General features: G+C 35.9%; 1 protein-coding gene across 1 annotated transcript; it reads right to left on the bottom strand.

Moving 5' to 3' along the window:
* Positions 1-227: 227 nt before the first annotated feature.
* EPYC (epiphycan) lies at positions 228-25,674 on the bottom strand. Its single transcript, XM_005147934.3, has 7 exons — positions 25,656-25,674; positions 23,399-23,574; positions 9,013-9,166; positions 6,208-6,366; positions 4,522-4,724; positions 2,929-3,024; positions 228-398 (listed from the first exon to the last, which is right to left on the bottom strand). The coding sequence occupies exons 2-7, from the start codon at positions 23,564-23,566 to the stop codon at positions 228-230; spliced, it is 951 nt and encodes a 316-aa protein (XP_005147991.1). The 5' UTR covers positions 23,567-23,574; positions 25,656-25,674.
* Positions 25,675-27,600: the final 1,926 nt, after the last annotated feature.

Genomic DNA, 27,600 nt, shown 5'->3' with positions numbered 1-27,600 from the left:
ATATTTTTTTCAATATTGCTATACAACTTGCAGTTGGGTAGATAATGGAGCTGTCTTTAAGCATTTCATATTATTCTTTATATCTCATAAACTGATTTTATTATTAATATAAATATTTGCCAAGTTAATGAGATTTGGAAAAAAACCCAAACACCTTTGTGTATCAGTGAGCTAATAATTTTTCTTTAAAGATTCTTATAGTTTACAACATTGGCTTCTGTCAAAGCTTAAATGAGGTTGCCAACTGGCAAACGGGGTAGACACATGTACGCATAAGGTGTTCTGCTCAGGTTGATGGGATTACCATCCAGTCTGATGTCTTCAAGAGCCCTACGTACATAAGTAAAATCTTTAATTTTGCAGAAAGTGTCTTCATGCATCTCTTGAATGTTGTTGTTCTAAAAAAACACAATAAACCAGATTAGAACAGTCATTTGAAAGTATTTTTTACTCTCTGAAGAACAATTTATGGATGTATTTTCAATGCAACAAGATACTTTCTTGAATCCAAGGCACCGTATTGTATCTGCAAGTCATCAACAGAGAAATCTCCCAAACCAGGGGAAAAATTCTTGGTCAATGTAAAGCTTCAAAACTAATTAACTCAAATCATGTAGCAGAGACAGCCTTTGCAGGAGGAGTATAGAGTGTTTTCATTTCTGAGATCATAGTGAAGAGACTTATTAATGTAAATTGGAACCAGCATAGATCGGTCCAAAAATCACAGAACAATAATTATCATCCTGACAACTTGTTATGCTTCAGCCGGCAAAGGCACAAGTCTGCAATCTGATCTGTGACAATTTTCTTTCCTCAGATCCTTTCATATTAGTTTAACCCATATCTGTATATGTACAGGGCAAATTTAATGCTTTAGATTTTATTCCTTTGATTTAAATTCCTCTCATGTAACTTATCTTCACCAAGCTTTTGTTCTTGAAGTGAACCATTTCCAACAATGAATTGCTAGAATACAATATTGTCTGAAAATTGAGACTAAATTAGTCATCTCCTAAAATGAGGGCTGACTGAAAATTCTTTCCTTCTGCATTCCTTTGATAGTCAGAAATTGATGTGGAAAAAGTTGAGCTCACTAGCTTTGGTCTGTAGCACATAGCACTGAATAAATTTACAGGCATGGGCAGGTGAAAAAAATAGTCAGCTAGTAGGTAGAGTATTTCTGCAGATTTATTTATTTATTGAAAGAGATCAAATTATGTAAGGTTCATTAAGTTATTTATTCAAACGTATTTTTCTGTATTTAATAAAAAAATCTGAAAATCAAAACTGGGCATTGGTACAAGAGGAGATAAAGGGAATGAAGCAGATGTGGGAAAGGTTAAAAGGAAGAAACAAAGGTTTAGGTAAAAGCAAATTAAAAAGAAAAAAAAAAAAAGATTTCAGAAGGATGATGAATGGAATATTCCAACATAGTCAAATGGAAAAATTTGTCTGAAAGATGTTAGTAAGTGGGAATGACCTGTATTTAAAAAAAAAAAAATGAAACATAGTCTATATAAGTGCAAGCACTATGTAAAACAACTTTCTTTGGGTATCTAAATATATTCCTGATGGAAAATTTGTGTGAGCAGTGGGAAGGATTTCTGCCTTTGAAGTCTTTTAGCTCTTGACAGCTGTAAACTAGACTTTAGTCTGTACTCACAGTAAACCTAGAATTTTATGTTTGAAAAATATTGTATTACAAATTTTAATAATTAATGCTTAGCTGGCCTAAATTTTACTTCTTTCAAATACTGTTTTCACTAGTTAATTGTATGTTTCCAATAGTTTGTTTGGTCAGGTACTTACAGTTTTGGATAAACAGAAGAAACGAAGAGATGATCATAGACTCATAGAATAGTTAGGGTTGGAAAGGACCTAATTCCAAACCCCCTGCCATGGGCAGGGACACCTCACACTAAACTATGTCACCCAAGGCTCTGTCCAATCTGGCCTTGAACACTGCCAGGGATGGAGCATTCATAATTTCCCTGGGCAACCCGTTCCAGTCCCTCACCACCCTCACAGTAAAAAACTTATTCCTTATATCTAATCTAAACTTCCCCTGTTTAAGTTTTAACTCATTACCTCTTGTCCTGTCACTACAGTCCCTAATGAATAGTCCCTTCCCAGCATCCCTGTAGGCCCCCTTCAGATACTGGAAGGCTGCTATGAGGTCTCCACGCAGCCTTCTCTTCTCCAGGCTGAACAGCCCCAACTTTCTCAGCCTGTCTTCATACAGGAGGTGCTCCAGTCCCCTGATCATCCTCGTGGCCCTCCTCTGTACTTGTTCCTACAGTTCCATGTCCTTTTTATATTGAGCACACCAGAACTGCCCACAATACTCCAAGTGAGGTTTCACGAGAGCAGAATAGAGGGGCAGGATCACCTCCTTCGACCTGCTGGTCATGCTCCTCTTCATGCAGCGCAGGGTACAGTTGGCTTTCTGGGCTGCAAGTGCACACTGATGGCTCATGTTCATTTTCTCATCGACCAATCACTACCCTTTCTGGTTTTACTTACTGTTTGAACATGACATGAGGTCTCCACGCAGCCTTCTCTTCTCCAGGCTGAACAGCCCCAACTTTCTCAGCCTGTCTTCATACAGGAGGTGCTCCAGTCCCCTGATCATCCTCGTGGCCCTCCTCTGTACTTGTTCCTACAGTTCCATGTCCTTTTTATATTGAGCACACCAGAACTGCCCACAATACTCCAAGTGAGGTTTCACGAGAGCAGAATAGAGGGGCAGGATCACCTCCTTCGACCTGCTGGTCATGCTCCTCTTCATGCAGCGCAGGGTATAGTTGGCTTTCTGGGCTGCAAGTGCACACTGATGGCTCATGTTCATTTTCTCATCGACCAATCACTACCCTTTCTGGTTTTACTTACTGTTTGAACATGACATGATCTATTACTTCTGTAGCCTACCTGAAGATGAAGAGCTTGGAGGCTTTCAGGGAGAGGCAGTGGAATGTGATCCAGATTATTGTCAGTGATGTAAAGATGCTGCAGTTCATGTAGATCCTAGAGAATGAATCAAAAGGTGGAGGAAAATGACAGATATTTAAAATCTCTAACAAGTAAGTTTGAAATCTATCACTGCAATGAGCACTGCTGGTTACTAAGATATTTTGCTTCAGCAGGATATGATTGAAAAGGCAGAAATTAAAGACAGTCATGAACTTTCATTTGTACAGGCTGAGGTCTGTTGCTGTTAAAGATTATGTGTTTGGATTAAAATGAAAGAAAAATATTTCTTTGAAATCTCTAGAGACTTGGTAATTAGAGATGCAATTTCAATGATGTTTTTCTGAAGTGAAAATACTGCCTCTCCCAGTCATTATGCAAAAAGGCTTCCTATTCTGTTTATTTTCCTGCTTGTGTGACAAGCTTACTGAATTTTGCAGAAGTGTATTTATGTTGAAGCAAATTATAACTGCATAAGAAATGCCTGAGCTAATAGTATCTTTCATTTGAAAAGGCAAATATTTTTTTCCCTTGACTTAGTGAAAGAATTAGCTTTATCTGGTAATTCTAACCATAGTAAACCTGGCTATGTCAATACGAATCAGTAGAATACTCTCGTTTTGCCTCCTTTTTATACACATAATTTGTCATTGTACCTAACTACTTTGAGTGCAGCTTCTTAGTTTAGTTCATACTGACAGAACTTTCAGATGTCAGGGTGAAGGTTAGTGGCATATGTGGAAGATTAATGCTGAAACTTCTTCAAAATCAAATCAGGACAGTGCAGAAGAAAAGGGTGCTAGGTCAGAGTCTCAACTTGGAGGACTCATTTTTTTCCCATCATTCTTGTTGCCAACACCTGCCTTGTGTTTGGCTAGGAGAAAATATGATTCTGTAACTACTGTTGAACCTGTTTTTCAAAGGAGAAATTCAGAGATGGCTGATTACAGCTGCATTCTTAGACAGAATTGAAGAGTGTGTGTGATCCAGCTCTGACATATGATGCTAGCCTATATTTTATAAGGACCTCATATTTCACATGCAGTTAGGAGTAGCACATGGCTGCTTTTCCCCACCAAAATTTTCACGGAAGGGTGATCACTCAGAGGTACTAAATTCCCTTCTTTTCAAGGTGGAAAGAAAGTATATCTATTTAATGAATAGTCTAGCAAGTTCCTCTGTAGATACATTGCAACATAGGTTTGAAGGAGTGCTGTCCACAGTGTTGCCCTTCAATCCTACCTACGTCTAAGGGAACACCAAGCATGTTTCTGGAGTCTTGCTAGTCATGTGGGTAGTTGGTTCATAGATATATACATAATGTGCCATCATATGTCTTGTGTGGATTTTTGTAAAGAAGAATAAAAAGGGTTCTCATGTCGAGATGATAGAGGTTATATATAGCGCTCCGTTTTCATAGATTACCCAGTTGCCAGTACAGTCATGGTGCCTATAGTCTTAATGGTTTTATGACTGTCGATGGACACTTAGGCTGCTCTTCTGACTGCTTCCTTTGTAAAAAGGAAGAGTCTTTCCCATTAAACCCAGACTTACCTTAAATGCCTCATTACGTATTCCTTTGCGACCAAGTCTGTTCTTACTAATGTCAATGAATGTTAAGGTAGATGGTAATTCAGGGAGTTTCCTTATCCTATTATCACGAAGCACCAGCTCCTGAAGTTGGGGCAACCTCCAGAAGGCATCTTCATGAATCTCTGATATAAAGTTTGAAGTCAAGTCAATCCTCTTTAAAGTGTCTGGCAGAAAAACAAAATAGAACAGACATGTAAGAATGTATTACCCGAAAGTTTTTCTGAAAAAAAACATGAAAAGGCAAATGGGTTATTTAAATTGTAGGGGAAGTGTTTTGAATCAGGCCCATTCCTAACCCACTATGTGATAGCATTTTCTCTCTCAGTATAAAATGCAATAATCTGTATTTGAACAGTTCTCATTAACAAGGAAACCAACAATTTGTTCTCATGCTGTTTAGAACTGCCTGTGTTACTCACCATACATCTTGTAGTGACAGATTTCAAAGTTAACAGTTTTAAAATTTCTGTGTGTTTTGGAAATATTTAAATGGCTATGGTTTGGAAAAAAAAAACACATTTAAATGGAAATAAACATATTCCCTACCCCCTTGTTTTACATGTTTATTTTCAACATTTCCTTCTATGTAAGAAATTTGATGTATCGATTTTTTTCTAAAACACACTTATTTTCCAATCAAAAAAGAAAAATCAAACTGATTTTTTAGAAAAGAGAACATCTAAATATCAGTGCACTAATATGCATTAATTTGAAATGTATTAATCTGTTGTTTAATTATATTTTCTATCCAGAATAGTTTTTATTTTATTTTACTCTTTTCTTATGCTAACAGCATGTTTTGGCTTAAATAAATATTATCTCTCCTTAGAATTTATTCCTCTTGCTTTTTTTATACAACAAACATGTTCCTTCTTGACCTTCATCTTGGTTTGAGCCAATCAGAACCTTCTAGTTTTCTTTCATAAAAGGATCTTTGCCTTTCCCTGGGTTATTGTAGTAGCCTTTTTAGACACTGATTCCACACTTTTCATCATGAAATCAGTAAGCTTTATTTACACAAAGCTAGGTCTAAAACAAAGTATATGACTTGATATTCAAGCTGGTGAGTGTACAGTACTCCCCCTCCTTAAACAGGGCAGGCCTAATACTTCCTGAAAAAATCAAGTATCTTTAAGAAACTTAAGCAGTAAATGTGATAACACAGGATTCCTAAATCACCAGTTTTAGGCCACAAATAGTTTTGCATTAGCAGTTTTCATTTACTGACGATTTTCTTAAATAATTCTGGAACAAACTAATTTAAAAAGAAAATTGAAATTTTATTTTTTTTTTACACAGATACTTTGCAAATAATTTAAAGTATGTCTACTTAAGAACTTGTCTTGCTTAGGAAAACAGTGCTTTCTTATATGCTACAAATATTCTATGAGCTATAGCTTTTTTTTCCTACTTTTTTAAAGTTGATTACAATCAAGAGCAAAAAATAGATTAACATCATTTTTCCTAGCAATTCAAAATTTAACAGAGAATCTGCATTTGAAGTATTGACCTTTACATTCAAAAATAGCAAGCAGCTTCTCCACACCATGATGGGATATTACATAAAATTAATCACTATGTCTTAGATTAGCGTGGGCCAGAAATAATAGAAATTAAAGCTAATTACACCAATACTACTATCCATACTTAAGTTAGCAAAGTCATTTCTGTTGATCTTCCTGATTCTGTTGTAGCGTGAGTAGAAATACATGGTTTTCTTAGGCAATGGTGGAACAGCATAAAGTTCATGATCATCACAGTAGACTGTTGTCCCTAGGCATGTACACAAAAGGCAAGTGGGAAGACCTATCAAAGAATTTGAAAGAAGTTTGTTACAAAAAAGGTGTACAAAATTGATATGCAAGTTACTGCAATAAAATGCTCACCTAAGTGCATCATAAGATTTTGTTAATGATAAAGTTCACTCTTATTGTGTTTTGATTACAAGATCATATAATTACAAAAAGAAAGTGAATCAATTCAGCTTAAAACTATTTTTTTTTGCCTGCACTGATTGGAAAGTCATTTAACTTGTTCTGATACAGTGCTTCTGAGACTATGAGAATAGAATATTAAGTGACAGCAGCCAATCACAATCAATTTCCCTCTTAACTTACAAGCATGCATTTCCATCCAGCTGGATCAGTTGATGACTGAAACTTGATATGATTTCCAAAACTTGGTTCTGTAAATAGTATTTCTGAATAATTTGTAAAAAAATTAACATTTTCTTACAGAGCTATGGAGAACCTCAATTTCTTTTGCATATTTTTTAATTACATTTTCTGATTCAGAAATTTAGTATCATGAAAAATTTTTCTATCAGTCTGTGTTAAGGTAACTTGGAGACCACATTAGCAAAACATTTTATTACCACTAGAAGTACATGAAAATAAAAAATTAATCCATTTCATCTCACTCATAAAACTGCATGAACACCATGAATTCAAAAGTTTCCTTAGATGGCACTGCTCAAATTTGGTGAGAATTGTAACACTGACTGGGTTGTTTGAATGGCTTTTTTATTCAGGAAATGTTGTTAGCTGTTGTGAGTATTGATTTTTTGATACATCTTTTCTTTGATTATGGGTATAAACCACCATATCTGCTTCTCATCTTTTAATCCCATAGAAATGCTTTTCTGTTTAATTCTTCCCTCCTCCTTGTAGCAGATGGTTGCTTTGTTGTTCTGATTACTTTATAAAATTGCAGCATAATTAATGAGTATGAAAACATTTTTCTCCAGATCAGTTGTTACATAGAAAATTTGCCTTTTTAAACTGTACAAGTTACCAACAGACAGCAGTAACTAACTGAAAGGTGGGCTATATATGTGGGGTTCTTTCAGGCAAAATCAAAGAATCAGTGACCAGAGTACTCTTATATTTATATATCTCTATTTTGGCATCCAGGAGTAACTGGAAAGATAGGACTTTTAGTATATTTTCCCTAACTTCCTCCACTTGACAGCTTAAATTAGCTACATGGAGCAAGCTTGACACAGGGAGAAAACAAATTGTCACATATTGAACTATTCTAACAAATCTAGGCCTAAATTGATGTAGAGTTTAGGATAGTTGGCATTTTTTGGAAATATTGCAACATAGTACAGGAAGAAAGTTTCCTCTTCTGTCCAATTTTTGGTCTGGGAGGAGTGTTATTTGTCACTTATGTCTGATGTAGATTGAAACAAGACAGACGTGTGGGGAGGATACAGGAAGATATCAACAAGAAAAATGAACTTGGCTTAATGTTCCTGAGCCTTGTAGTCTTCTATCCAGCACCATGCCAAGAACAGCAGCAACATCTGATGAGAAAATATGTTGCTGAAAAAAAATAAAGACACAAAAAAGACCTGATTTGATATGTTACATCCTTGAGCCTCCCATGTATGTCTGTAGTTGATGCACTAGCTGATTTGCATTCAGTGTTCAAAAATGTTGACAGATACAGAATTCATGATATGTAAAATACTTGAAATGTTTTGTAACATCCTGCAGGTTTCAAAAATGAAGAAAATTGTGCATTTTTTTCCCAGAACTCTCCAAATTTTGGTTTCCATTTTTATTTGTTTTGACATCAGTATTTTTTGGTTTGGTTTAGGTTTTTTGCCTGGTCAAGGATCACCAGTAATATGTATAAAAACAATACTAGGACCTTCACTAAGGACACAGTTTTGGAAACATGATTTGGTTTTGTTTTTGTTTTTTTCCATTTATCTTCAATGGCACATATTTATAGTGTTTGGTATAGTAAAAAGTAGTATTTTCCTGTTGTATGTTCGTCACCATACAACACAAAGACCCATCGCAGCTATGGATAACTCTAGTGAGCATCAACTACGAGAGTTTAAAGTAGCTGCTAACAAATGTCAATTATTAACATCACAATGTTTGTGTGGGAAAAGGACAGATCGTATTTTAAAATTTTAATTCCTCTGTGAGATGTAGAAAATCCTTATCTCACTACAGCTAATCAGAAGAACAGAACATCAGCCTCATCCAAAATTTCAAAATAGCTCCCTTTCCTTAAGTTTTGCAGTGTTTTGTTTTCATGGTCAAAATTTGTCAACATATTAATTGTATTTTGTATTAACAGATTTATAAAAGTCTTGTAATAAATCACTATAAAATAAAGATAGTTGGTAATGATATTAAAACCCAAGTCAATAAAAAATACTTGCAGCACTTGTAAATTGTTTGAACATTTTTAAATTGTGTGTAGGTGTTAAGCAAAATTTTATCTAAAAAAAAACTTCATTGTTTATTTTCATAGAGAAATGGCATGAAGACATTTTGACTAGGCACCTATCGGACTTCAGCTAGGCATGCAATATCTCTCTTCAGTAAGAGGTACAGAAATTATATACCTCCTTTACATGCATAAGCAAGCAAAGTGGGTTTACTCAAAAGCATTTCTGCACATGCAAAACTCATTTTTCTTCCTACTAACCATCTTGAGTTTGGGGTCCAAGAACCCCAGATCCCTGTGCTGAAGACACATCAATTAATTTTGGTGTTGATGCTTCCTCTTCAAGTTCTTCACTCAATGGTGCAGAAGAATAACTCTCTTGAATTATAAAAGGTAGTGCTGTCCCAGTCTCTGCCTAGGGAAAATTAAGAGGCAACAGGAAATATTTCTGTTTATTTCCACTGACAGCTGTTTCTCTTCCAGTTATTCATATTCTCCCACTAGAGGTCACATATGTTCTAAGGTTTAGTGCTTGTTCTGCATTTTATCACACAGTTATAATGAATTCTGATGATGTGTAAACAATTCATGAACTCCAACATAATCACTTTTTACCTCACTGTTTTAAATGTTTTGTTGCATGCATACATGTATATACTTCATTAGTGAGAAAATGTGCTAACAAAATGCTTTTTCGATATTTATTTAAAATTCGATGTGTGATAAAAAATGATATATTCTGTGTAACAAATGAAAACTTGCTGTGAAGCATCAAAGATATGTAAGTCATTTGACCATAAAAATTGTAGATTGTTCCAGCATAAATTTAAATGCAATATAGCTGTGGAGGTTCTGTTTTAAGAACACTAACATACTTTAAAAACCTTCTTTTCTAAGAATTATGAAGTCTAAGTTCTCATACTTCTTACTAACACGTTGGCAGTGATTTTGACAATTTTCTTGCAGACCCTTTCATGGAACTAGAAACATTTTTTCTTCTTCAATCAACATAATTAGTCAAACCAGTAAATTTTATTGTGTTAATTTTCATTCTAAAGATTAATTATGTTTATTTTGTATACGACAACTTCAGGATAAAAATAAAGATGTAGATGTTTTTCTTTCCTCATATTACCCCATAAATACCATAAAGAGTATTGCAGACTTCCCAGGTTTGCGAAAGAGGGGCCCTCATTTGCAAAAAGATAGAGTGGTTTATTGTAATCACCATGGGATCACCAGTGCTTTATTGTAGACACTGAGAATCCACCCTAGCTGTGTGACATTTGCAAGTTACCACTGCATCTTGATTTCCCATTGTACAATAATATTGTTTGACCATACTAGGGCCTCCTTTGAAAATGCACTTTTTTAATTTTAAAAGCCCAGACAATTAACTAATGTCCTTATAGGGCATTGCACATCTGAGGTAGAAGTTAAGTAATACATGCGCCTCTGTGGGTGCTTCACCATTGTGCTACAGTTGACACTCCTTAGCCTATACCTAAGGCATGATCAAAAATAGGAATTTCATCACAGTATCCTTATCCCAAATGTGAAGGCACTGAAACCTAAAATTATGCTTCATCAAAGATTTTCATCCATCTAGCACAACCCCTCCATAAAACTACTGAATACTAAGTTTTTCACCTGACCAAAATCTCCTTTCTTGAGATCATCCTCCAGATGCTGCTGGCTGTGCTGTCTCCATGGAAAACCAGTTGTTGAAATCACACATTAGTGCTCATAAATTCTAGTTGTAAAAGCATCCAGACTAGACAAGTGTTTAGGATTTTTAAATTAGGCATTCTATGTAGCCTATGCAAACTAATGAAAGTTACACACCTGAAGTCTGGGTCCCAAGCACAAACAAAGCTTTTGGTGTATTCTGATCACTGTTTAAATCTCTTGGTTTAACTATATAGTATTCAGCAAGTAGTTATTTTTCTCTTTTTATTCTGGACAGGGTAGATTTTAAATATATTATTGTGGAATACATATGTACATTTGTCTGTATATATATATTTACTACGGTTTTGGAAGTAAGCCCCTTACACTTCATAATATACTCCCTGGATCTTTGGTGTAGCTACATATCATTACTAGCAGTATTAAATATTATGATCTTGGACTGCTTGCGAACATCTAAATGACCATCTAAAATATACTTTTTTTGCATAGAAATTGCAAAAATTTCTGTGCAAATTTCGTTTAAGTTATACAGTGGCCATATCTTCAGATATTTTGCCTCAGTTAGTTTCTTTGAAATTAAAGACTAAGGAAGCAATGAAAAAACAGGAAGAATTCTGAACCTCACAGACTCAGATTTTGACTGAGCACACTTCAATTTCTCTGTATATTCTGCAGCTGTATTCCAATAAGCCATAGATACTATTGCTTGGTAGGATTCATGGATAAAAATGCCCTGATACAGTTACTAATATGCAGAGTGATCAGCTGAGCAAAATGAACTTCAGCTGAACTCTGAGTAACCTGTTGACGTAAGTAAGAGTGAGGATGTACCTTGTTGCTTTGAACACACAAATACACGTTCCCATCTCCAGCACTGAAAGTGGGACAGCTTAACCGGGAATGGACTTGGGGACAAATCAAAAAAAGACTTTGGGAACAAAGGAAATGGGACAGATGTTCTCCAAATGGAGGAAGCCTAGAGGGAGAGATGCATTCCAGACTTTTGTTGACCCAGGGTAGTACTGCACTAAAGTGTTTGCACATGCTGTCTACTTCTTCACCAGCTCTGTGAAATCAACAAAGATTCACTGTCCCAAATTTGGGGACAAAAAACAGAGATTTTGAGACCTATTATCAGCTTTGTATGCGTCTTTCTGTGGCAGTTCTAATTAAAACAATATTCTGGAGAAAAGCATTTTCAAGATACAGTTTGAAAACCGGAGTTAGACCTAAAATAAAGTTCCTTTCACTTGTCATGGGAGTTGGGTCATCTACACTGACTGCCACTTCTCTGAATATTTGAGGGTAAACTTCATGGAACTTAACTACCTTGGGATTTGTGATTTGCTTTATGTTATCTCAGATGTTCTTAGTTGATTAATCACTGTAGCTGTTGGGTACCACAGAAGTAGCATTAACTTCTAGTCATTCTGTTTCTAGACTGTTCTCTCTTTCTTATTACAGGATGTTATCTCATTTTGGAGATGCACAATTGAAAGTTTCCCCATAATTTCTTGTCAATGTGATAAATCTGGGTTCTAGAGAAACTCTTTGAAATAGTTAGCATTATCAATTCAATCTCTTGCACCAGTTATGACTGTCATAAAAAATGCAAATTATTACAGTGAATTTATGTTGTTGCCATTTTTGCACTGGTAATGGAGTAGGAGTTCAGATACATGTGTACTATATACCAGACACAGAGCATGAGCAGTATTTGTTTCCTCTACATAGGTACATATGGAACCAGTAACCTAAAGGTAAAAGTCTGTTTTCCATTATTGGTGATCTGATCCATACAGCTTTCTATCTTTTGCATGTTTGATAAATCAGGCAAGATTGTAACAAAACAAAGATGTTTCTTGGACTATACTGCACAGAAGGATCCTTCATCTTCCAGATGTTTGTTAATTTTTGGCAACATGGACTTTACTGAGAAATTGAAACAAAACTGATTCTATATCACTTAATGGTAATATTTTTCATAGGGTTTTGGAGGGTTTGGGGCTGGGGTTGTATTTTTTTTTGCTACTCTAAGCAATATTTTTAATGAAAAATCAAAATCAGGAAGAATATTGTAGAGAAATGCAATAAAGCTTGGGGGTTTTGCCAACAATTGCAAATCTTTAAATTGCAACTACCCTACCAGGCCAGATTTAATGCATGGCATATGAAAACACTGACAGGGGATTACATCGCCTACGTTTAAACACCTAACTCTCTGGTTTACAGTTACCCTCCCCTGTCTTTGAAATAAATCAAAAGACATAGAGGATATCAGTGCTGAGTATTAGCCACAGAGTATGCCAAAGGAAATTGATATCTTTCTTAAGGTTGCACGAGGCATCTCTTTTTTCCCCTGCCCAATATTTATCCAATGTGACTACATTTACAAATGAAACTGCTTTAATGTGGGTGGCAAATTTAGAGGCACTTTCAGATCAGGAAGTTGCAAAAGTCAAGAGCACAGAAATCTGAACATATCAAAGAGTGATAAAATACAGTTGGTAAAAGTCAACTTGTAACTTAAGTCATTTGTAGGCTAGGCATTTAGTCTATGCTAGCATCCTTTCACAGTCAGCAGAGAATGAGACAAAACTTCTGAAAAGCAGCTCCTGCCACTGACTACAGATGCTTCTTTTAGGATGGGCTCCTCAGGTATCTACCTCTCACCAATGGCTGAAAAGAAGGTGAGACAAATGAAAAGGTTTTTAAGACTGGAAATAGCTCAGGAGGCTGAAATGTGTGTATGGGTAATACAAGTAAGATGAAAGAGTATCTGTCTACTAGGAGTCAGTAGCGGTGGAACAGAATATGATGGAACAGAATAGAAATGTAGGCAGATGTAACCTATATGAGGATTATAGACCCACATAATCTATGCAAAGTAGTAAAATACAGAAAATAAATAGATTTAAAGAGGAAAACAGCAAGGCTGGAAGCTGTCACTTGCTACATTTCTCTTCTAATGTGGTGTAATTCCAGGGATAAATGTTTTGTCTATTGTTTTATGCTTACATCTTTTAGGATGAAAGTTGATGTATTACATGTAGTAAATTTAAATCCACAGGAGAATCTGAACTGCATCCTGTTTCTTTTTTTTCTTTTACTGCAAAAAAAAATATACTTAAAAACACACATGACACTTCAGAACTTAAGAAGAGACTTGCTAAGTCTCTTGCTGTAAACTTGAAGGGATGGTTGTACCACACTGACCCATCAAAAGGAACTAGTTTTCCCCACAGCTCTTCTGAAACTACCAAAGGCTTACAAGAAAATGTCTAATTATGGCAGAGGTTTTTGGTTTGTTTTCCTTTCCAAAAGTGGTTTATACTTGTTTCTTCTTGAATTTGCATTTAAGGTCTTCTTTTATCCTATTGTTTTATCTTAAAAAGAAATAGATCTCTGAACCATTGCATGTTAATACAAGAAACACTTAAACTGCAGTGATACAGCTCAGATAAATTGTCCTTTTCTTGTAGAGCTACGTAAATAGGCTGTGTAATAAAAAAATAGTGTAATAAAGTTAGTCAGATCTTGGGGAATGGGAAGATGTTCTTTTTTTACAAAATCCCTAAGTATAGTGATTTTACCTACTCACACTCATTCTCTCAGATTTTAATCCCTTGTACATTTACAGCCACATATTCCTACATACCTAAATGTGTATTCCCTACTGCTCTGGCCAGGATCACCTGTGTTCAATACAGAAGACAAGGGATAGAAGCTGCTGATTCCTTTTAGTGCCTCTGGGATTCTTCTTGACAGGCACTGAAAACTAACCTTTGGACAATTTGTCATCTCTTTTAAGATTCACTAGCTGTCATGGGGTAGTTGTCTTCCTCAGATTCATGGAAACTCCAGTATCTGTTGACCTTAAGCCAGGTTGCTGCCAATTGCCCCTTTTCCTCATTGGGAATGTGATTTCATGATGGCTCACATGGAAAGGAATGGTTATTGTATTCTACAACTGTATTTCCTGTCTGCTGGGGGTAAGATGAAGTGTTTTCACCGAAAAGTCCTCTGTGTTGCAATGTTATCAGGGTGCAGGACCTTTGCTTTTTGGCATAAACAACACATTTCTCAATTTTGTTGCAGGGAACAGTGTTCTGGGAGTGGTGCAGTCAAGTACAGTGTCCTTCTTGTCAATGCAGATCACTATTTAACCCTTTAAGCCTTCTAATTTATTTATTTTGTTGTTTCTGCTGGGTTTGACACACACATACACATACAGTCAGACCAACCTTAATATTTAACTTACAAAACTAGAGCTGTAACCCAGCTCTCTAGAAATTAGTTTCTGTGGCTTTGGCCTTGGAAAATACAGGTAGACACTCAGTTGGTTTTAATTAGTCTTAGACAGATTAAAAAAAAGACAGTCTTTTTAGCACCTTGAACACAGAGTATCCTAAAACTTCTTGTCTCAAAAGCAAGTGTATATATTTCATGTCTGATTTTACCTAAGTAAAAAATTAATGCTACACAGCATTGCTAAAAAGATTTTACTGACTAATTCTGTTGTCTGAGAATAAAGAAATTTAATATAAACTGAGCTAATTTGTATTTCCCTGAGTACAAATGTACTCAAAGTCTCCTTCCAGAACTGTATTTGAAATTACAGGTTTTGTTTCTAACATTCTGCTTTGACATCTATGCAATATCTGAGCCTACAAACAGCACTTTTCTTTGAAATAGTGCTGAAGTTTTGCCAGACACGAAATTTCAAAGAGAAATATGTCAGTTTTAGAAATTGCAGTACTATAAACACAAAAGAGCTGAAAAATAGTCCTAGATATTTAATAAAGATTTCCACAGGAGTTCCCACTAATCCAAGCCACATACACAGCCAAAGTTGGACATCACTCAGAGACCAAAGCATTTACCAGAAACACTGCCAGCCCTCAGACTTGTGGTAAGGAGCTGTCTCAGATCAATTTCCAGAGCTCACTGTAAAGGGGGGTTCAGGGTCTCAAGCATATTTCCCATTGCAGTCCAGGCAGACCAGGCACTGCTGGAGCTGAACATGCTTTTGCCCGGTTCACCAGTCTGGCTTTTCCTAAATGCATTGTGATTGTTTTATTTTAAATTTAAATCCAAATTAAAGCCAATCAGTATTAGAAACATGAACAAAAAAGACTAGATTCACTCAAATTCATACATTGAATATAAGCTCAGTCTCATTACATTCCTGATGCAGCTAGTGGAGGAAGAATCACCTCCTGAGGGAGGTTCAGCACACATATGTTGTGAATTAACTCCCTAAGGTGCCTGTCCATCTTCTTTTGGCTGTAAGAGACAATAAAGGCAACTATATTTTCTACCAGACACTAAGGCCAAAGTGTGGTGTCAGATCTGCTCTTCCTTCAAATTTCTACAGCTTATAGTGCAAAGATGTTTTGTCTGATTTGATCCAATCCAGTATGTACACATAGCCTGCAGTGATACAGATATAGTGCTCACAAGCTGCTGTATCTTCAGAACTAGAGAAGTTTCTCATAGTTTGTCTTCACAGTGTGGACTGCCATGCTATATAGAAACATCCTGTCAGTGTAAAATTGGTTAACACTTATATAGTGACAGGTCTAGAACACGAGTATGGTACACAAGGAAGAAGGAGCTGAGGACAGGGGCATAGGTGTGATATATTTCCTGACATTGGAAGGGACACTCTGCATCATAATGACAGGTATTGCTACACAACTCTGAATATCAAAAAAAGGAATTATAATAACAAAGCATTTTTTCTACACATTAATTTTCTGTACTTCATAGTTTTCCTTGAACTTGTGGTCTGAACTCTATATCCAGGATAGATAGCTGCAGCTATTACATCCAAAACTACTATTCCCCTTTCTATTAATAAGACTTAGGTCAGGAGTGGAAATTGAAAAGAAGAAGTTGAAGTTGGTTCAAGCTTAGGTCTCCCATAAAGAAAGTTAGAGCCAAAACCATTCTTGAGAAATAATATTTAAAGTAAATTTTCAACCCCCAGATTTCTGTGATGTCACAATAGGGATTGTGATGCTATGAAATATGTACAATTACTACTACAGTACCATTTCTATACTATTTTTTTCTTTAAACAAAACAAAAAAACTGTTGCAGTCATTAAACAGAGCAGCTATGCTGATACTGGTGGACAGCCACTAAGTCGTTAAGCATCTAACACGGTATTAAGTTGCATCAAGGACTTTAGGGAAATAAATTCAGTAAAGTTTTACTTAGCTAACTCAGGTGCCTGATACATGTTGTGCAGCTAAGGATTCAGGCAGAAATTTCATTAGAGCTTTACAGTTGTGCATGCTCTGAAGATGTCTCTTCATTTCACTGTCTCACACTTAAGGCTGTTTGTGTAGGGAATGAGGCACTTCTGCATTTCAGTAATTCAAAGAACCCATCTGCTAAATTGGCACAAGTTTTTTATTCCAGCTCAGATGAAGACAAAGGTGCTGGCTCTCCATTCATCCAAGGAAGAGAGCTGAGACATTAGTTGCTAGCCTGAGTAGACTGGCATTCCAAATCCACCTACTCCAGAAGATATCCTAATCATCACATGGGGGCCAGAGGAGAGTTTGGATGAGCTGTTGAAACAATAACAGAGTATGGAGGCAGAACTCATGGTGGGAAAAGGAGAACAAACCAAAGGAAACATGATTATTTAGCCTAATATGAAAAACCTCAGAATTTTTCAAAGGACTATTAATTAGATAATCACTAAACATGAGCGAAGATAGAGCAGACTTGGAGCAGAACCCCTTCTGAGCTGTGCATCAAACCACACTGTATTCTGTTTTGATTTGCACTAAAATTATTCTTATCTTAAACGATTCCTAAATGGGATAGAAATGCACACTATTTAACTTGCCAGTGTTCAGGAAAAAAAGCCTGTATAGCCATGGGTACCATTTAGGAAATGGGAGTAATTTTCTAAAATATCTGTGTCCTTGCCTCATACCTCATGTCAGTAGGGATGGTGCACGTTACTTCTTTCTGGCAGAAGTCACAAAACTTGAATTCAGGGGAGTCCAGGAGGAGAGAGGTTAAGTGACCAGGGAAATCAGGGGAGCAAGCATCTACTGTAAAAGTTCTACGTATTCTCACTATGAAGTTTCAGCTGTCACCTCTCTCACAGGAATTTCATATAATGTGATAAGACACATTTCACAAAGCCACTGCATATCCAACTTGAAGTCTCTTATTCAATGAAAGACCTGCCACAAAGATAGAAAAGGCGGTGTAAATCTCTCAACACTGCAAAGTGTCAAGAGGGAGTTCTTGCACAAGACAACCCATATTTATGTGTGTTATAGCAACAGCAGAGATGCTTTGTGTGTATGTGCACGTACGTATAAGTAGAGGGGTGTGTATGACTCAAGGTCTGAGGTTTGTGCAGGCACCTGAAAATTTTATCAGTTTAATTCAAATTCAGCAAGATAATGAAGGGTCAAATATTAGGTTTTCACAGTGTCTGTTTCTGATCATTTTGTGTATCTACTTTCTAGCTCACTTCTGTGTACAAAACCAAGATCAACCTGTATTCAAATCCCTTTTTTTTTTTTTTTGCTACTTATTCAGTGCTAGGATAGCTCCTTTGCTTCTCAACCTCACTGATACCCTAACTTACTGATGAAAATATTTTTCTGATGCCCCTCTATTTTCACTTCTTTGTCTAACTTAGCTTTTCCTATATAAAGAAAAATGGACTGGTTATATTTAACAGGTACTGCAATCAAAAGTTTCAATATGATTTATTAGACATTAGTAGCTGATACATAGTGTCTCTTTTGACAATCTGTTTTTCTCACACAATATCAAAGCAAATTTTTAACTTCAGAGTGAAAAATTGAGCTTTCTTTTTTACTAGCAAGAAGTTCACACAAGAATGCTTTTGACAGTCTGCCTTCATTGTATCCATTTTAAAAAAGGTACTCTATCTTTGTGTATGTTTGCAGAACAGCTGGGACAACGAAGACCCAGTCTTGAACGGGGCCTCTGATCCCTATCATGATATAAATATTCATTGAAAATAATAATGAATCTTACTGTGAAGAAAAGGAGCAATACAGCAGCTCATGTTTATACTGTTGAAACTGACAGTTTCAGAAGATAAAGCCAACACAAAGCTTGTACACTATCTTACAGTGACATTTCTCTGAAGTGTCTTTCTCCTTTCTCCTTTAGGACTTTGGAATTTTTTCCTTGGTAATAAGTTTTTCTTTTTTACATTGCCTTTTTTAACCATTAACTAACAGAGTTGGTGCCGTTCTCCCTAAAGTCTCCATACACATTTTATTTCTGACTGATATATTACATAAGATTTTTTTTTAAGTAATGATTTCTTTTGGGATGCAGAGCTTCAGCTACCCATTACATGTATCACTAACCTGGAAACTTGAAAACCACAGATTTTATAGCCTATGACCCATCTAATACATGACAGTGCATAGCTTTGATTAAGGGTTCAATACAATTCTCCCAAGTAATTCATAGCTACAAGTATTTTCCCCATGAAAAATATTTGCATTAAAAATGTACATATATTGAGTACAGTGAAAAGAATGCAAGAAGTGAAACAGATCTGTTGATGTGACATGGTTTGCTGGTGGACTTGACAGTGCTAGATTAATGTTTGGGCTCAACAGTCTTAAAGGTCTTTTCCAACTTAAATGATTCTATGTTAGCAGCCAATGCTAGATAACCTCTGATTCCTCTTCTTACGTAACTTTTCCAAACCTCAAAGTTATTCTAAAATCTGTGAGAAAAATAGACAAATTTCAAGTGGAAAGTTATCAACAGCTGTTATCTATATAAAACGTTCTTAGAAAAATGTTTGTAAGGCAATAAAGTGTGTGTGTATATGCATGCATACACTTCATTTTTGGCATATGTACTTCCAGACTATGAAAAGTAGAAAAGTATTCATGAGCTTGGCTTCAGTCACTCTCAATTAACTTTATTAAGCTGAAATTTTAGTGCTAAGCTTGAGACAGGTGGCTAGGGTCCATCTAAAGTTATTTGAGGAAGGTAGGTGCATTGGGTCTGGCTGGGAACAAGTTCACTTTCCCCCCTTCTAGTGCTGTGCTTTGCATGTGTGGCTAGAAGGGTGTTGATAACACACCAATGTTTTGATGACTGCTAAGCAGAGCTCTCACAGCATCAAGGATGTCTCTCCAACACCCCTACCCACCCTAAGGCTTGTAGGCTGGGGGGGTTGGCAAGAAGATGGGAGGGTACACAGCTGGGACAACTGACTTAAACTGACCAAAGGGATATTCCATATCATGTGGCATCATGATCAGAAATACAGACCAAGAGAAAGGATACGGGGAGTGGGGGTGGTCTTTGTTATTAAGGCATTTGTCTTCTGAAGATACAACTATATGCACTGGAGCCATATTTCCCAGGAAGTGTTTGGATATCACCTGTTGATGGGAAGTAGAGAAAAATATCTTTTTGCACTGCTTTCCTTCTGCAAGCAAACTTTGCCTTTCTTCATTAAACTGTCTTTTTTATGTCAGCTTGAGTTTTTAAACTTAACTTCTTTCCCTATCCCTCTGAGAGGGCAACTTGGTGGGTTCCTTCAGCCAGCCAAGGTCAGTGCACCTCAGAAATATCCAAAAGTATGATCCATACTTCTCTTAAAGGATGATTTTGGGATGCAGCATCTAATTTTAGATAGAATGAATAGAAGGAATCCCTCAACAATCACCCCTCATTTTGGTGGTTATACATCAAACAAATGATTACAGTACACAACAGGTAACATTCTGGAAAGGACATACTGGCATATGCACTTCTGAATAATTTCTTAAGATGCACAGGTGCCTGCATAACTCCCATTGAAATCAACAGGAGCAGCACACAGAATACATTTGATGTCCTAGAACCATTCAGTCTCCTGGACCTGCTGAAGATCAGGTGGATGCACAACCTTGGAAAGGTTTCCTTTCTCAAATAAATCTATAAATGTGTTAAACAGAATGATTTCTTTTAAACATAACTGAATTTTAAAATCTTGAGGACAACAACAGAAAATGCTATTTTGTTTATTTTCTCACTGTTTCAGGAGACTAAAAACTTGATTCAGAGCTCTCTAAAAGGAAATGTAGGCCTTAAATCAGAGCCTAAAGCATTACTGTGCACAGGCTAGAGTGAATGAAGGTCTGCTGTTTGGGTCACTGTGGTATTGCTCATCATTTAAGCTATGCATAATAAAAACTAACCTGCAACCTTGAATAAATATTGGGTTTTACACATAGAACCACTTGTGTAGTTCACATTCACATCTTTATAACAGGATTACAGAGAGGAAAGTTGTAATCACGAACAAGAAATCAAACTCATTCTGTTTAGAACTTGAATGGCATCAATAATATTCAGTGTCTAAGACAATGTGCAAAATGAATGCACAGCTATAAAGTCTGCTTGATTTCTACAGCACTGGCCACTCTGAGCTCTCCCGGGTTTAGGGGAATTGTGAATGCTTAGGTTTGTTTTGGGTGTGACATGGTAAGGAGAATGTAAGCAGAAAGGGATTTTGGCTAAGCATTTAGGAAAGAAACGGCTCACACAGGGAGGTCCATCCATATGCAAACCAGCGTCCATTCCAAGTGCTATGATGGATGACCTTCTTTTGAATTTTAAGAAGGCTGCCTGAAGAGCTAAGTAATGTGCCATAATCCTGCTCCAGAAAAGAAAATTATAAGACGAAATGAAAACACTTTTTGAACTCTGCCGATTCCATGCTTCCATAAAGAAAATAACCTGTGATAGGATCTGTTGTTTTTTGTTTCTGTTTTTGTTTTGGTTTTTGTTGTTTTTTTTTTTTTTTTTTTTTTTTTTTGGTGTAATATTGATCATCCTGAATTTCTTTTCAGGTAGAAAAGAATCACAGGAGCCCTGCCTTGTCTCTGTTCTTCACTCAGACTTGGGAAGGAGCCACCCTGTGCTTCACTGCCTTAGGACCACAGAGAAAGAAGACAGCACAGGAGGGTCCCACCTACCGTTCAATGCATTCCTAAGAAATCTATTGATACAATGAGAAAATCTCTGTGTTGAGGCATATACCAAATAGCCTCACCCATTTCTGGGAAGGAAGACATTTTTGTAGCACTGATAAAGGCTTCATTCTTAAGAGCAAAAGAGCAAAGAAAGACAGAAACTGTAACATATTTGTCAGTGTGAAATAGAATACAAGTATCCAGTCACTAGAAGCCTTGTGACTTTATCTGGGAAGTGATTCGGAGAAGGAGAAAACTCCATGAACAAACTCGCCAGCAGAGTTTCAAGTTGACAAGCAGGTATTCTTTATTGCGGCGCCGGGACACACGGGGGATAGCTCCTCCTAACGTGTTCCCGTATTGCTCTGCAGGCCATCCTTATATGGTCACCGGGCATATTACATCATTTCCAGCAAGTTTCCCGCATGCACACAAAAATGTGATGGTGGTCTTTAAGGGTCGTTTACTTTTCCCATCTTAATTAACATTACAGACATAGCAATCATCCTGTCCTTCTACTTATCAGCTAGTTTAAGAGCTCCCATCCCGGCCATCAGCTAGTCCCAGATACTCCCCACCCCCAGGTCCTGTTCTTCCATTCTGCTTTTCTCACACCTTTTGTACTAAGGTTCTGAGGACCTGAAACTATGTCAGCTACCTTCAGGCACCACGGTTATTTTCCATTACAAAGCCATCAAACTTATCATTACTTAGAACTGATTACATTTTGTGCTTCTGTGGCTCCTTGTATCAGAAGAAAGCTCTAGCTTATAGGTATATAAAGAGCTTTGATTCTGCATGGCACAGGGGATCAGGCTAAAGTCAAAGTAATTTCTTTAAAGCAAATTTCTTTAAAGCAAAGTTATTTTCAGTCCTTAAATGAGAAAAATTGTTTTCTACACATTGTAAGGTTCTGATCTTAGTGAAAACTTTGAGATTACTTTTGTAATATATATATAAAAAAATATTCTTGATTTGACTTTGTCCTTTGATTTCAAGGCTGCTACCCAGTTTTGATCTCATCTTGATGAAAGATCCTGTCCCTCCTGCTGCAGTCATGAATCAATCAAAGGAACATATTAATATGAATTATGTACTGCTATGTGAAAAAGTGCTAAAATATTATGTGTAATAGCAAACCCCAAAATTATTATTTAAATATTATATTTTTCACTCAACTTCTATCCCACTCAATCTTGAATCATACAGTGCATATATCACCTTCAGGAAAATTATGCCCATCCCTAAACAGCAGTGAGATTAAAATTAATGTAGCCTTTTAGCAATGTGGAGAAATACAGAAATGCAGGGGGAGAAGGAGGCATTTAAGTCAACATACTCATAGTATAACAGAATTTCAATAGGATTTTTTCAGTAACCTTTAAGTGCTTTCCCTTTCTTTTTAACTTCATTTTGCCCACTTCTCTAATAGTAATATAAACCACTAGCATTTATAGCCTTGAATAAATACAAGAAATACTTGCATTGAACATTACTACGAGAAATTACCTATCACTACAAGAAATAACTCCAGGAAACAGCATTTTACAACCTCATTTAGTGAGGAATCCTGGATAGCCTATCTCAGCTGTGTTCGTGTCTTATCCAGACAGACAACTCACAAGGACAATCTCCAACAGATTTTGTGGCAATGCAAGGAAACCTGAGGGAATCATGGTACATTTCACCAGCTCTCAATGATTACCACCCCCCCAAAAAAATAAATAAACCAAAGAAGAAACAATCAGAAAATCTTTTGGCCACATCTGTAGATTAGGGAAAATATTAATGAGCTATGGCATTTTATTAGCACAGAAAATCGTTGATCAACATAAGGCAATAGCAACCACATAAATAGATACGTCTGACAATTGTTTTCATGGCCAAGAAAAAAACATTAGTAACCATTACATTTGTGCACTTTGGAAAGATAGAATAAGTGAAATTCTGATTACCTCCAATTGGTCAGACTGCTCATTTTCATCATAGACAAATGCATGAGGCAGCTCTCCAAGTGGTATGTCATAGAACTCGGAATCATAAATTATGTTATCTGTTATAGGTGCAGCTCCAACAGACTCAAAGATAAAAAATCCCAGAAAAATGTTTAGAAAGGTCTGCATACTGCTTTCTTTTCTGAAAAAGAAGAATATGGAAATTGTAGGTAATCTGGCATTTGCAAAGAATCTATGAAAATTTAATCTCACAAATACATTACTTCTATGTGTGAAACAGTATTACTGATGTATAACTCATTTATTCATGATGACTCAATGGTTTATTCTGTTCCTGTATCTAAGAAATTCTACAGACTGCTTTGGCCATACTAACAAGAAAGATCTATAGAGTTTTACTGGTATAAAATGGCCTCAATGAGAAAGTATCTGAAAAGATGAAAGGGTGATATATACTAATCTTTTTCCCTTTTCATCTAACTTCACTTATTTCCATTACATCATTGAAAAGAGCTTTTGAGAAACTAGCCAAAAGCTAACTTATTATTTTGTCTATCACAATAAATAATCTTTTGAAATGTACGATGTAATTTTGCCTTCTGCTCCACCAAAAAACCAAAAAAATATTAGAAAACATTAAGACCTCTGTGTTTTTTTGCTGCCTCTGGATGAGCATGATCAAAATACATGTCACCTAGTAGGTTTTTTTCCAAAATATAATTTTAATTGGTTGAATGGTGTGGCATATGTGGACCATGACTTCTGCAAATGTCTATGGAGCAAAATAAAAATTAATCTGTGTCCTCCATAGCCCAGTAAATGGCACTAATCTTCATTCCTTCATTACTCAATCAGCACCATTTTAAAGTAGTGAGAAATGGCAGCATAACAGTCACCTGTTTTCCTTTGAGAATAGAATTGTAAAATCAAATTTTCACCCATCTGGATGTTCTGTTTTAGCAAAATAGTAGAAAAGTCATGTTAAGCTTGAATATAAGCTTTTCTATGTTCCCTATTCTTTGTAAGTGATTCACTATTATCCTACAAGATGCCTGACAGAAGGCTTTATTCAGCATTCTTTACTTATACCTTGATTTAGATAAAGCACTCACTAAATTCACCAATAGCACAGGCAGTAATGAGCAGTGCATAAGTCCACTAAATTGTACTTCTGATGTGATGCCATATTACACACACTCAAATATTTGTTTTTTAAACTGTATTTATTTAAAATAGGTTTAGTATAAGAAATGTATGTGATATTTTTTAATGTGTATGCTAAGGAACAAGCTGAATTTTAGCTTCATGAAAGGAGGTCTTTATGAAGTTGGTTTAGGCATGAGGATATTAAATTCCTCTGGGGATGGTCAGCAACACAAGGCGTTCATTTTTCCCTCATTTGCTTTATTCAGAAAAACGTCAGCTGCTGCTGAGAGAAGTTAGAGTCACTTGGGCTTGTCTTTGAGAAGACCTAGTTGAATTGCACCTTTTAGTATTATTTTCTGAGTAAAGGCATTCTACTTTGCTACCAAAAAATGAAATAGAATAAAGTAAAATAAAAATTCTACGAAACTCTGAAAAAAAGAAGCAAAAAAACAAGTATACTGGAGTTTGTTTGTTTGTTTGTTTTTTCTGCTGTTATATTTTCTCCCGCTTATTTTTGACAGGACTGTTTCTGGTCTTGCTTTCCCTTTGCATCTTATTTATCTCAGATGATTCATTTTTAGAGGATGTTATCTATTAACCCAAAATGTAATGCTAACCTGTCTGGTGTAATTTTTCCTCTGAATAAACAACTCGTAAATAATAAGAAAAAAATACTTATAATTCAAAATTGGTCTTGTTGCACATTGTCTAGAAATAAAGGTTTTTAAAGGTTATAGTATTTAATTTTGTATATATAGAGAGAGAAAACCAGCAAATATAATAATAATCTTGGTGAAAAAAAAAATACCTATGACTGTAGTATCTACACCAACTTGCAGAATCTGCACATCTCTATTTCCCTTATGTGTAATACATTGGAACACACTGTAATGATATTGGCATCTGCAGTAGCTGTAAGATCAAATATTTTGATAAAGATTATGTACTCCTCTAACAGGAAGGAACTAAGACATACCCAGGGAAAAATAAACAGTCTCCTCAATCTGCAGCCTGTGAATCAGTATTATGCATGATAAAATAATACAAATAGTATAAAAATATTTCCAGAGTTAAAAATCAAATTAACTGTTCCAAGAGAAAGTATCAAAACTTACCTTTAGCTTCCAATCTCTCAAATAGGATAGAGTTACTCAGAATGCAGAGCCAGTGGTATTAGACCCTGACCAATGGCAGTGGCATTCTGGGACTGTGGGAGGTGGTACAGCTTCTACCCTCAATTGGAGACCTCAGCCCAGGGAGTTTCTCGTTCTTGAAACACCTTTATATTTGATTTTGCTGAATTGAATTTTAAGAAGGTCAAACAAAGGTTGATTGTAAGCAAATGGCATTTATTTCATGTCACAGCTTTCTACCTCTTCCCTTAAAATTTCTTACTGCTCTTACAGATAGCAATAACATTCTCAGTTACATTCTGTAAACAACCTTTTGAGTGTCCTGACAATTTAGAAATCCATATTTTCCAGCTCCCAAAATCAAGGCGTAAGGAAATTAGATTTTAAATGAATATTTTTTTCCTGCATGTAACATTTCTATTTTGGGGCTTATCATATGTGATAGTGCTTAATGTGTTTACATCTGCTGTGGGTATTATCTGGTGTGTACTTTTTTATCCTTTACTTTTCTGCACATACTTATGAGGCAATACTATAGGATATACTCTTTCCAGTATGTTTTCCTTCTGAAGGGGAAACACCACTTCTTTAATAGATATGGGCTGCTATAATATTCTGCAAATGATATACATACACTGTAGTATCATGTGCTTTATTACATCAGGAAAAGGTTTTACAATGCCAGCAGAAGTCAAGCTCTTTTCCTTATTGATGGTATTTTCTTTACTCTCAGTTCCTACTTAACTCGGTGCTTACTTTTATCTTACCAGTGTTTTATACAAAATATAACCATAATTCTAAACTTTTTCATCATTCCTTCAACTCTTCAATGAAACATACCTCCTAATATTGTCAATGTCCTATATTACCTGTTAAGAAAAGGCAGAACCCATTCCTTATCTGCAGAGAAATATAAAATTCATGTAGAAGACTAGAATGTACCTAACAAACCTTATTCCTTTTACTTTATATAATTTCCTCATCAAAATTTTTCCAGTAAGAAAACCATCCTAGAAGGCAAAATTTGTATTAAGTACTGAAAGCATGTTAGGAATTTTAAGCCATCTCTCAATAATTTGAATGTCCAACATCAAATTTGAAGTGCTAGCTTATGGAACCCAAGACATTTGAAAGTGTTTGGTAGAAATCTAGGTCAAACTGTAGAAGCGCAACAATTCTGTTAGCAGATAAGTAGAGTCTGATATTCCTGGACATATCAAATGAAACTAGGTGTCATGCTATTTTGGCAATAGAATCAAATCTGCAGTGCCTTACAGTACTATGACTGCTCCTGGACTACAGATTTCTTTCTAAGTAGGGTTCAGCATGATTTGCTTCTTTGAAGGTGGAGGTCTTGCATCATTAAATCAGATATTTAAAATTTCCTTATTCACAGTCCCTTCCCAGTGTAGAAACAGCTTCTTCTATGAAGAACCAATGCAAAAATTACAATAGGAATACCATAGTACTGTGTTCTGTTGCTATTCTTTCATTGCAGGTCAGCAGCTTTGGCCTCAGTTTACTCCTTAAGTTAGTGACCTATTTGCTTTCAATGTGCTTCCTGGCAAAAAAAAAAATAGCTGCATCTTCTGAAGCAAAATGCATCATTTCACCTTATTACTGTTACTGGTAATTTTTATGCTGCTCCACCTGTTATTAGCATTATTTAAAATTTAATTCTTTTATTTTCTGCTATGCTTGGTCATTTAAGATTTATTCTACCAAATCCTCAGTCTCAATATGTCTATTTACAAGACATATTCTCTCTAGATAGATCTAGTATTCATTTATTTCACATGTACAAAAGAACTCAAAATGGTATTTTTTATTGAAGGAAATTTTTGATCTACAACAAATTCTTTGTATCTATACTGTTGTTTTTTTCTTCACTATTACACAACTAAGTTGACGTAGGCATACTGT

The sequence above is a fragment of the Melopsittacus undulatus genome, chromosome 5, assembly GCF_012275295.1.
Source record: "Melopsittacus undulatus isolate bMelUnd1 chromosome 5, bMelUnd1.mat.Z, whole genome shotgun sequence".
In the NCBI taxonomy this organism is placed as follows: Eukaryota; Metazoa; Chordata; class Aves; order Psittaciformes; family Psittaculidae; genus Melopsittacus; species Melopsittacus undulatus.
Note: the sequence above shows the minus strand (reverse complement) of the source record. Positions and strands in the feature narration are given on the sequence as shown.